The sequence below is a fragment of the Macrosteles quadrilineatus genome, unplaced genomic scaffold (genome assembly GCF_028750875.1).
Source record: "Macrosteles quadrilineatus isolate MER2022 unplaced genomic scaffold, UCM_ALF_1.0 Scaffold_1__1_contigs__length_201487025, whole genome shotgun sequence".
NCBI classification, from domain to species: Eukaryota; Metazoa; Arthropoda; class Insecta; order Hemiptera; family Cicadellidae; genus Macrosteles; species Macrosteles quadrilineatus.
In genome coordinates, this window is record NW_026542594.1 from 124123107 (window position 1) to 124135539 (window position 12433).

Below are 12433 nucleotides of genomic sequence, written 5' to 3' on the forward strand. Positions count from 1 at the left end.
AAATAACCTCCCCAGAGATGTAAGCCTTCTTTGGGCCAACGCTGGACAGTCCAGCCATAAGTGTTCTGAGGTTTCTACCTCGTTCTCGCAGAACCTGCAGAGGTCTGTCTGTGACCTACCTATGGTCCTGAGATGTTTCATGATAGGACCGTGCCCTGTTAACACTCCTACTAGTAGACTAATGTCCCCTTTTTTAAGGCTCAGCAAGCCTTTCCAACCTTTATCAGTGGGGTCAATTAGTAATTTAGACGTCCTCATTCCTGGGTAGTTCCTCCAGGCCAAAGCCTTTTTAGCCTAGACCCAGTCTTGGACTTTGGCTACTCCTGAGCTTATAAGGGTACCACAGAAGGGTTCTGGTCCTGACAGTTGGTCCTCCGCACCCTTCTTGGACAATGCATCGGCTTTTTCGTTCCCCTCATGCCCCGAATGTCTACGAACCCAAGACAATTTGACTTGGTTCCGCTCTGCTAACATTTTGAGGGTGTTTTTGCACCCTTTTACTGTTCGTGACTGTGTCACAGCTGAGCTGTCTGATGTTGCCATTAAATAGAATTATTACGTCATCAACATGTTGATCGTTATGATAAAAAAATGGCCGCATACAACAGCTTCGTCCATAGGCTATTGTCTATCCCATTAAGTCATGGTGATTATGAAAAAGAACTCCTGATTATAAAATACACCGCAATAGCCAATGGTTATAAAAGCATAATTATTGACAAATTAGTAAACCGACATAAAAATAAAAAAACTCAGACCAATCCACCCACCCCTGGAAAACGTTTTGCTTCCACTGATTACGGTTTTGCCCTCAATCACACAATAAAGAAGGAAATGGCAAAAAATAATGTCACAGTTTCATTAAGAGCAAACAACAAACTGAGCTCATGTTGAAGGAAAATAATAATAAACAGACAACCAGGAAGGAGGACAAAACTGGGGTTTAGAAGCTTCAGTGCGATGACTGTGAAAAATATTACATAGGCCAAACATCTCGTTCATTTCATATAAGATATAAAGAACACATCCCGTCCAGTAAAAAATCAGATTTGAAATCAACATTCGCCAACCATCTAATAAATGAAAACCATATTTACACAAGTTTTGAGAAGAATTTAAAAATACTACATCTCTGCCCAAGAAAAGGAAGTTTTTTTAAATAGTATGGAAGAGTTTGAAATCTACAAAGCCATCAAGTCAGAGCCCCAAAAAGTTTTTAATGAACAAACATAATTTAAAGCTAACATAATCTACGACGCAGTGATTCACATCTACAATAATGAGAGGCAAAAATACCATCGGCATTGTTCTGATAACGGGAGGGGGCAGCAAGGTCAGCCACAACCCCAGTCATGACAAAACATCTGCCCGTGCCGCGTTGTGTGTGGAACTAGTATTCCCGAATTTATGTTAAATCATATTCGTCTGTCAATGTCTTGTGTTTTATTTATTTAAATGTCAGTGTTTTGTGTGTTTATAAAACTCGACGACCTCGCAAGAGTGACAAGAGCCTGATGATGAGGTTATAACCTCAAAACCGGTTGCTCATTAATACAAATTTAGGATCATAGACAGAAACAGGTAATCTTATACCATTTTAATTAATTTATGGCCTAAACCGATCCCTCAGATTAACTGTTGTCTCAACCCAATCTAAATATATCGGAAGCCAGCAGGTATTGCTGCCAGGAACCTGGGAAAAAAAGGTTAATTTATTCCCGGGAGTTTTGTGGCCACTCTGATTTTCAATTAAGTACGTTTTTAATATCCTACTAAAGAAACATTTGGATTATTTCCATAGGTGCTGCAAAGACAGATGGATCTGGAGCTGGACTTAGTCACTGACATGAAGGAGCCAAAGAATCATAGCAATGTTGTGGCAAGAGTGTCTGTGCAAGCCTTGAACAGTCAGCCTGTAGACCACGAGGAAACTACCAAACACTCAGGTAAATATAAGCACCTTAGCACAAGCCTAAGTCACTAAAGTAGGGAAGGCACCAGCAGGACCAATCAGAGAGCAGCATTTTCATCCCTCCCTGGTGGTGGACCCCAGTTATATTAATAGTGTGTGTGTGATTAATAGTGTGTCTAATTGCCGGAAATGTTGTGAATTATGGTAAATTTTGTGTGAGAAAAATATATCTGTTGATAATGGTTTGTGCAACCTTTAGGACAGGGTTTGGGACTGTCCGAGTGTCTGAAGGACACCCCCAGGTTCAGGCATTATATACTATGATACTTATATCCAGAGTAACTGGTTTTAGTATTACTGTATACTAGGGGTGTGCGAGTACTCGAACCTTCGAGCTTTTTGGTCGAGCTTTTCATTATTCGGCTCGGCTCGAGGTATTTTGAAAAAGCTCGAAGTTCGAGCCGAGCTTTTAATACTAAGTCAAAACTAAAAAAAAACACTTAATTTGGGTCGTAATTGGAAACAATGTTATCACAATTCTACGTTGTTCAAGCATTCAAGGTTTGATAAGCACGAACCTCAGCTCAGTCAAGACGCAATGATTATCGATCGTAATTTTGAGGAGATAGTAAAGAGACAAACTACCACCTATCGCGATGTCTTTCTAACACAGCTATTCGTATCGTAATATACAACGCAGTGCGAGTGCGTGATTGGCTCGTCGCTATGACGACACACGGTTGCCGTGACAACCTACAGTGCGCACTGAGCACTGCGCCTTGTGTGGGAGGGGAGATTGTACCAACAAACAATTTCAGGAATTCTATTTTGGGACGGATGAAAGATAAGGAAGAAACAAAAAGTGGTCACGTGTGCAAATGTAGTGGGTGACACAATAAGGCTGTAAACAAGTATCAATCGTCGTGTCGTGTCGTTGTTCCTTGTTTGTTTACTTTTTCAGATTCCTTATCAAACGCCCCTATCTGCTATCTCTCTTTCTCTCTCTGCTCTCTCTAACAATGTACTGATTGAACAGATTGTGGTTGACGACTTTTCTACTTATAAGTTTCCCTGCGGTTATTTTAGTTCAATCAATCCCATAACCTTTCTAATGTTTATCAAAATAATTAATTATCTGTTTTGTATTTTATTTCCTTTAAACCAACCCCTATTTACCATCTGTATTTTATAGAATAAAATGTTTGTTTATAAAGTTTGACTGGCCACACAATTTTGTACCTATTTTATTTTGTATAAAGTAACAGTTACTTTGATGATTATTTAAATATCAATAAGTGGTGGTGCTGTAATGAATGCTTTTTACTATCAAAATAAGTAATGTATTATTAATTTTTGATAATACATGGGTCATTGAATACCATAATGTGATGTAGTTTCCTATTTATAACTTGCAAATAATAATAATTGATAGTTAATCCTGGAAAATGAAAAATAGTGAATGCATTCATAACCCTGTTGTCAAAACAGCAACGCGGGTGTAAGGGTTTATTGTTTCAGAGGCTAGGGTGTTTCAAGGACAAAGTGCTGGGCCTCCCGGCTCAGGGGGGGAGGGGTGGTGGTGAGACTGAGAGAGAAATGGGGGAGGAAACTGGTTTTGGCTATTTATTGATTAGTTCACCGACCCTTCTAGATAACAGAATTTAGTGACAGTGTTAAATCATCGTGTTCATTATTTCATTTCTTGTTTACTTTGTGTGTTATTCTATTAATTTTAGTGTTTTGGTCTATTTCCTCTAAATGTCAATTATATATTTTTTAATATATAATTTTACTTTTTACTTTGTCTCTTCACCTTTTTGGATCCTAACCAATCATGTTCTTTTTTTGATTAATACGATTCATAAAACAAAAATATTTTGTGCATGGAAAACAACAAGAATAATCACGTGTTTTTATATTTATTTATTTATACAAAATGGAATAAAGTATTCATAGTAGTTACAACATACATATTTAATCGACTTGCTAGTTGTTTTGTTGTCATTCAAGTTAGCGCTGTTCTGTTATGAAAGACAATCTGATTGGCTCAGTCTGCACTGCATATCTCATCAGGCCTTCAATCATATCCTTTTATTTCTTGCATCTTAATTTAGTTCAGTTCAGTTCTTATCGTGATTATCTACTATTTGATGTCTTGACAATTCTCAATGTTTTTAGACATATTAAAATAATATTGTGTTTATTTAAAAATTGACTGAACATTATTATTATTATGCACTTTTTGAAGAAAAATGTTTAATAATTTATTTTTTTGATAATGTTCAGAATTCAGAATTATGTTTGAAATTCCAGATAGGGTTAGTTGCAATTTTTGGTTGTAATTTTTTGCTGAAAATAAAATCATGACACTCTCTAATATTTTAATTTTTTACAATTTAGTTTCCGTTAAAGATAATCTGAATAAATTTGTTCCTTGCAACTCAATCCATGGGTATATCACCGGACAATCAAAAGATTTATATATTCCTCAAGCCAGGCTATCAAAATTTATCAAAAGTTATAAATATTTGCAAATAAAACTATTTAATAAACTTCCAATACATTTTAGAAATCAGGAAAGTATTAATTTGTATAGGTCAAAATTATCAGATTGGCTTACAAGTCGTGCTTTTTATTCAGTTGATGAGTTTTTGCAGAATGAAGATTTTTTAACGCTTAAATGTGAGGCCAAGCAGTCTTGATGATTCTTTGTTCTTGTTATGGTCTTTTCCCTGTTAATTTTAAAGTTTTTATTATTACTGATGCTTTATCCTTTTAAGATTCTTTTAACTTTATTTTAACATTTTCTGTAGAATATTTAATATTTTATTTAACATATGTAACAAAACATGTTGACCTTGTCTATTGTAATGTTTATATTACCAAACGACAATAAAGATTTATTATTATTATTATTATTAATAATAATAAGGAAAAGCTCGGCTCGAAAAAGCTCGAGCTCGAAAATATTTTAAAAAGCTCGGCTCGGCTCGGCTCGAGGTTGAAAATCACTATTCGCACACCCCTACTGTATACTATATCTCCCTTATTTTGAGGGTGCATGTGGGATTGAAAATACAGTTATTATATCATAAATATTTATTTTACAAGCACGACTACAATTGAACTAAAAAATATTACTAATGTTTGTAAATGAGCACATTTAAAGAATTCCCCATAGACTTGACACTAACAAAATTGAAAGTTGTGTAAAAGTCCTTATGGGGTAGAAAGGTGACCCACCCCTAGTTAAATTAAAACTATTGTGCACTACAAGCAAGACTTCTAGGGACAACATACTGCAAGACAACTAATGTTTGTAAATCAGCACATTCGGGAAATTCCCTGAATTCCGTGACCACTCGCGGTCATGGCGCGATCGTCGAAATGACTCGTGGTCATGGCACGATTGCTGAAATGACTCGAGGTCACAGCGCGATCGTCAAAATGACTCAAGGTCACGGCGCATTTGTCAAAATGACTTCGCCTTCTGCGTTCGCGGAACTATCAAGAACATGTCTCGCGAAACGGCAAAATCGCCGACGATCGGATCAAATCCTGTCCCAAAAAACGGGAAAATTTCCTGATATTTCGGGACCCGTCTATCCCTACAAAATTGGTAAAAACAATATAAACCCTAAAACATCACACACGTCAAAAACATCACACACAAGAGCACACGACTAACACGTACAATTCCAGACGCAAAGTGAAATAAAATTAGTACTGAAGAGTAGGAGTAGCGCAATTGACCAATCACACAAAAGATCACCTATTTAAAACGAATCAGGGGCAAGCTTATTACAACCAATCACACTTGGGCTAGCTCCACTTCCATTCCAGAACAATTAACAGCTGCAATTACAGAGTTTTTCACCCAAATTACAAAACACTATAAAATAATTATGCAATATCAATCAATCAATCAATTCAATTATCAATTATTTAAGATGGGGACGCCACTATGTGCGTATTTTAACCCAAATATGAGTGAAGGATGAGTGTAGGATGAGTGCGCGATCTTGTAGTCTTGTTAGTGACTAAGGCCGACATGTTCCTTAGACACAGCTGTTAATTAATAGCCCATACAGCTAATGGCAACTAAGGGACCTACAGTTTATAGTGGAATCCGAACCACATTCTTTCCTTGTAATTTACGAATTGGTCTAATTATCAGGATAGTACTGCGGATAGTCGTAGTACTCACTAGTGCGGACGTTAATCCACACCAGGGAGCATCGCATCCACAGTGCATCCCTATAAATTCCACAATTCGTGACCTCCTAGTAGCTGGATTACAGGACGACGCCACCCGTCCCAGTCACCACTATCTTTATCACCACTAAGACAGCACAATACTTATGCCAAGAGCACACACATACAGTTACCATACACTAAGTGGTGCATAGTGATTCAACACACAGTGAAAGTAAATGTGAACGCAAAATAGGACAGTAAAGTAGCACAACCAGCAGGCTCTTATCATGTACACCATTAACACTTCCTTGTTTTGTTACAGAACCTTGGCAATGAAACAGAAGAATGAAAATTGTAAAATAATTTAATTTTTGTAAATATTTTAAAAAGAATGTAGTTTATCTTACTTAGTTTTTGTAAATATCTATATATATAACTAGGTGAAACCCGTTGAAATCGACGGTTACTTTCAAGGCGCACGCTAATTCATCTGCTGCGATAAATTGAGTGAAATTATACATATTTTGAGCATTTAGCATTGTTTAAAGATTAATAAGTGTAAAAACAATAATGATATAAATTGCCTAAGTTACCAAAATATGGTTGATCATTCAATGAATAAAATATTCCCCATTCTGTACGTCATCGGAGTTATTATATTAGTATGTTATCTGGCATCTCTTCCTTTGGAAGAACCATTATATAGTATTCAAATCGTATTGGTGGATCTTTTGTAGTTAAACACTTCTGTGATTCCATCAGTGTAATGCAGATTAATCGAGGATTTTATTTGGAAAAATATCTGTTTGTTGGGAAGACACGTTCCAACTTCAAACGGAGGCATATCCGTTACAGTGTAAGTTTGAGTTTTCCTTCGTCACAATGAGTCAGTTCATATCTTACTTCTGTGCCAATGAATAACCCTCTAGCGATGTTTTGAGAAATTGGTTGTGGGGTTACTGTTAAAGCTGGAATTCCTTGACATGGGGGATGTCACTTAGTTGTCTCAGCCTTATCAATTACATAAAGTTGTCAATATAATATCTCAACAGAATGTTAGGTGTAGTGGAATATACTTGAAGTGAAGTTGGATTTTATTCTTGAACTGTTAGGGGCCTCCTCATTTATATGGTCGTGCGTCTTCATTGGCAACAAATAATGCAAATGACATGATACAGAAGAAAATCAATTTTAAAATCAGAAAATAACATTGAAAATACTTCTTTTGGACAATTCTAACTCCCAATAAATGTGTGTTGTTTAATTTAAAGCTAACAGCTGTTTCATTAAAAAGTATTATCCACATGGCCAAAATGTAAACAAATCTGTGTAGGGATATTTAAAGGCTTCTGGGTCAGAGCCCTAAGCGAATTTACTTTGTTTTTCTTTTGATAACTCATCTACAGACCAAGACCTTTCTTTGAACACCTCTACAAAGTTTCTACGCCCAGCCGTTCTCTCTAATTAGTGGAGACAAAGTTTCCAATTAAATATTTAGATTCCCCCATGTTAATCTTATGGGAGAAACCCCAACTTTGATGGAAGATCCTGCCCAAACTAATAAAGATATCAAAAAACTAAAAACACTTTGCAAAACTACAGATCAGGGCTATTTGTTTGACATTTTAATCATCAAAATCGGTCCAAAAATGAGGGAGGAGTTCTGTTTACAAAAATCGGCTTAGCGTATTATATATATATAGAAGATACGTGAAGCCGTTTCTTGTTAACGCAACTCCTCCTTTATTTGTGGACCAATTTCAACGTTTCAAAAGATTCGTCTCAATATGTAGTTTTGCAATAAGATTTTTTAATTTTAAAATTTCTACTCTTAAGGGCATGGGACCCTATCAAAGGTCGGAGTTTCCCCATAAGGAATACATAGAACAAATTTAAAAACAAAAAACAGCTGTTTATAAAAAGAAACTCATTAGCTTTTTGGGAGTAAATAATGATGTTTGTAATATTCAGTAGGTTAAGACCAAGTTAAACAGCTAATCAGTTTTGTTGGAAGAACAGAAATTACCTCAAGTTAAAAGAAGAAATATTGAAAACGGAAGGAGGAGACAATTAATAAATAAGATATTTAATGCGTATGAGTAGAGTAGAAAAAGGCCTGGTCTAACAGAACCCATCCAGATACACATTGCCTAATGTCAGATCAAATGGATGAATGCAAGAAATGTTTACTTTTGACACTGACAGATCGAGATATCCAAAATATTTAGTAGAAACTATAATAATGCTTTGACTATGACAAGTTCAAGTAGTAAGTTTATTCCAAATCTTGGCGGACCTTAAACTTTTGTATTACTCGCTTTACTTCAATTGAGAAAAAACGCAAATGGATTGTTTACAACTAGGTTATGTTGCCAGTTCCTCGGAAAAACTTCTACATAGTTTTTTGACTGAATTCACCAACACAATCCAGACATTTCAAGTCAAAAATAAGAAGTTTCAAAAACTCATTTGCTATTGAAAGTTTTCATGGCAATATTGGACCAAACATAAGTAAAGGAATTAGTGTTTGTGTATTCAACGGTCAAGTTTATTTTTATGATTCAGGAGAGGCAAATGATATTCGCTGTTCAAAAAAAGATAGTGAAAATTGCTATCCAAATCTTATATCTACATGAGTTATCCAACCTATTTCGACAAATTAGTCCATACTTTCAAAACTTTGGGGCAGGTATTAAGAGAAACTCAACTGAACAATGTGAGAACGGTCTGATGCGAGGCATATACTGTGACTGACAGACAATACGTTAAAATATGTTAACCAACTTTCAATGGTGTTGCTATTTTAGCCTATTCAAAGCAGATTATGGCTGTCCAGGTGGTAACCCAGAGTTTGTGGGTAAAAATGGAGCACAAGAAATGGTTCATATCACCCCACTTTTCAGGATTCTCTGCGGAGAAAATTCGTTTGATTAGGGGGTTGTCTCAAATCAAAGAAATAAAATGACCCAACTTAAATTACTAAACACAGGTTATCAGTAAGGCAACAGTGTTCTTCATTTGCTAATGCTGGAAAAAACTTTGTTGCAGCATGTCAAGTCGAATTGAAGCAGATCGTTTAGCATTCATTAGAAGTTGTCAGTTGAAACTGAGAGCAGAAATAATGGAGGTGAACCTTGACGACTCAAATAGAGATATTTAAAATTACCTTCTACTTAAACAACTTTAAGATGTAACTAGAATTACTCGAATTTAAGCATAACGTTTTCCTCTGCGTTATGTTTCATACTATGCGGCTCATTGAGCCGCACGGGTTCTCTAGTACTTATTTAATACGCAAGCAGGTTTTTTGTGACAATTACTCACTACTGAACCGATTGACATGTTTTTGGTGTCATTGGAAAGAGCGTAACGTGAAGTTGTGCAGGAAACTTTCTTTTTAGGGAAATAATTAGAGAGTGAGGCCCTGGGGCCCTTTAAAATTTTGCATTTCTCCATAAGATTAACATGGGAAACAAACATTGTTATGAAACTCCAGCTGTTGTCAGAAATTAAAAGTGAGAAGAAGATCATATGTTAATTGTACAGTCAATAAAATTTCTAATTTAACAGTTTGCTACAAACATTTACTGACTTGGTTGAAATGAAGTACTTACTATTTGAATTTGGGTTGGCGTAAATATTACAATGGAAAAAAACGAGAGAGCCTGGATAAATTGATATACTAAAAAGAAAACTGAATTAACACTGTGCTGCATTTCTTAGTAATCATTGAAAGAGTCGATTTGCAAACTGGAAACATAGGAAAGTCATAGAACACCACCAAGGAGAAGAAATAGAAATAATATTTTTTTTTTCAATTTATAATCGTTATTATGGACAACCTAATGCGGCTAAGTAAGGCTATTTGTAGAAAACACTAAAAAACAAGATCAGCTTTTGAAAAATTACAAGATATTTACAAAAAATGTTGATTATAACGATCTGTTATGTACATCTTGAGTATTTCCATAATCTGTGCGTCGAATCTTTTAAAGTAATCAGAAATTATGACTGTCATTCATTTTAAAATAATGCCTGTAATACTTACCAATTGCTCGAATTCGAGCAACAGGGACACTAGTTTATATTTAAATCTCAATTTTAGAAATATGTGGTTTGTCTTAGTATTCAAACATTTGGTACTTTGGTGTTATCCGAAGGCTACCTCTATACAGCTCGCTGCGGTGGTTATGTTAGGTTGGGTTATCATAAATATGTTTGTAGGACTTTCCTCGTTTCGTTATGAATCGGACGATACCAGATGAGTCATACTTTCGCCCGCCAAACCCTCTCCAAGTAGGCCAAGGTCAGGTTGTTGATCGCAGCATGCGCATCACCTGTCACCGCCTGTATCTCTGGTATTGTTAGATTCATAACAAAACAAGGAAAGTCCTACAGACATATTTATGATAACATAACTGCCGCAGCGCGCTGTATACCTACTTGGTGGAGTACATGTGGCAGCTAGGGGCGGCGACGCATTCAACTCAATCCTCGCCGACATCGTTGCCTTCTGGGAGGCAGAACTCAAAGGCCGCTAACCGTAATCATGTCAAATTTTGACAGTAAGTCAATTAAAGTTTGTTCTTTCCAATTATGTAGTTATTTTGGTCTCGGGTAAAAAAAATATAAAATAAGTGACTTCTGGATAATACCAAAGTACCAAACATTCTCTACTGAGCAATGTGTTTCATTATCTAAGACTAAGACACAACATTTCCAGCAATTAGACACGCATAGCTAATTAGACCCGCTTATGGGATTCATACCTAATTATTAGCTCACAATATTTCTAGCAATTAGACACACTATTACTACAACTAGGGTCCTCCTCCGGGGAGGGATGAAATGCTGCTCTATGATTGGCCCTACTCACTGAAATGAAGGAGCCAAAGAGTGATAGCAACGTTCCTCTCCTCTACATCACGTACTACAGCGCTCACGCTGTAGAAAGAGCCTGTGCGCTACAACTGCTGTCATAAACAATAGCGGTTCGGGCTTTTCCTTGGTCGGTGCTAGTATATTTCCCGCCTACCATTCCAGAGCTAAAAGCGCACGGTTGTTTCATAAGCATGTATCCTCTGTATCTTACTTCTCTGTGGTATAACATACTCAATTATATTAATCCGATTGGTCTCCACTTTTGATCTGTACAAACGTGTTAATATTCTTTTGTTTTCATTCTTATAAAACATGGCAGCTTGGCAACCTGCAAGGCCCATGTTTAATTTTTAAAGTTTATATGCATATTATGGAGAAAAAGTTTATCCTGGCTACACCACTGGTCTAGAACTTAGTTTAGAAGCAGAAATTAGCTATACCATGAGTATAAAGTTGTTTCTTGGTGCCGATTCAGAGATCAAAGTAACAAGTGTACACACTATACTCATGTTACATACAGGTTATACAAAAAATATAAACAAATATGCACAAATCAATGTATAATCCATGGGAGGATTAAACTCTGTTCTAGGCCGAGTAGCAGAGTTCTCAGATGAAGATGAGGAGTTCAGCAGCAATGAGGAGGGATCAGACTCGGAACCCATGTTGGAGGAACGGAGGTCTAGGAAGTCAAAGATACCTGTCAATGCAAGGGTTAGTGTCAAAGTGATTTGATCTCCAACAAATCGTTCATTAAAAACTGTCAAAACTTTATACAATCACTGTTGTAAATATTGCAAGTAGAGTCTTTCAGGTTTTCATATTTGAAAAAATATCCCTTTTTATCATTCAAGATATTTAGGAGTCTGAATTTACAAGGATACACAATTCAGTAAATATTGTATAGTTTTTATTTGAAGCTGTTTATAAGGCCAGGACTGCAAGTGATTCTCTATATTGAGCAATCCATGACTTATTACAATTACGACTTGATATTTTCCAGCAAAGAAACTTGAAGCAGAGGTTCATTTCCTTGTTAAAAAGGTTTAGAGTTAATGAAGATCTGCAGGGACTTGAGACTGAGCGAGGCACAATCGGTAGAAATATATCAGGTAATTGTCACTAGTTTTATGTAAGAACAAAGATTTTTTTAGTTCATAAAAAGCATATTAAGATTTAGATTCACACTCAGTTTAACCCTAGTAGTGGCCAACCGTGACGCCTTAGAATGGCCACCAGCGTAATACGCTAGTATGGGCCAAAATGTTTGTAACTATGAAAAACCGCTTATAACCAACTATGATGTGAACAATATGTATACCATTTGAAAGATCACATTCTGAACTTTCACTTTATTATATAAACAAATCCTGTAGCAGGTATATAACAATGACACGACGATTAGAAATCAAATGAATTTTTGGTGCGGCACGACTTTTGCAG

At 36.1% G+C, this 12433-nt stretch overlaps 1 protein-coding gene across 1 annotated transcript in view; it reads left to right on the plus strand.

The window, feature by feature from the left end:
• The window catches only part of LOC128984351 (phosphofurin acidic cluster sorting protein 2), a 266594-nt gene that overhangs the window by 79436 nt on the left and 174725 nt on the right, over positions 1 to 12433 (plus strand). Inside the window, exons 5-7 of the mRNA XM_054403662.1 lie at positions 1802 to 1946; positions 11583 to 11704; positions 11994 to 12102. Of these exons, the coding sequence (XP_054259637.1) occupies positions 1802 to 1946; positions 11583 to 11704; positions 11994 to 12102 (376 nt within the window). The remainder of the gene's footprint in view (positions 1 to 1801; positions 1947 to 11582; positions 11705 to 11993; positions 12103 to 12433) is intronic.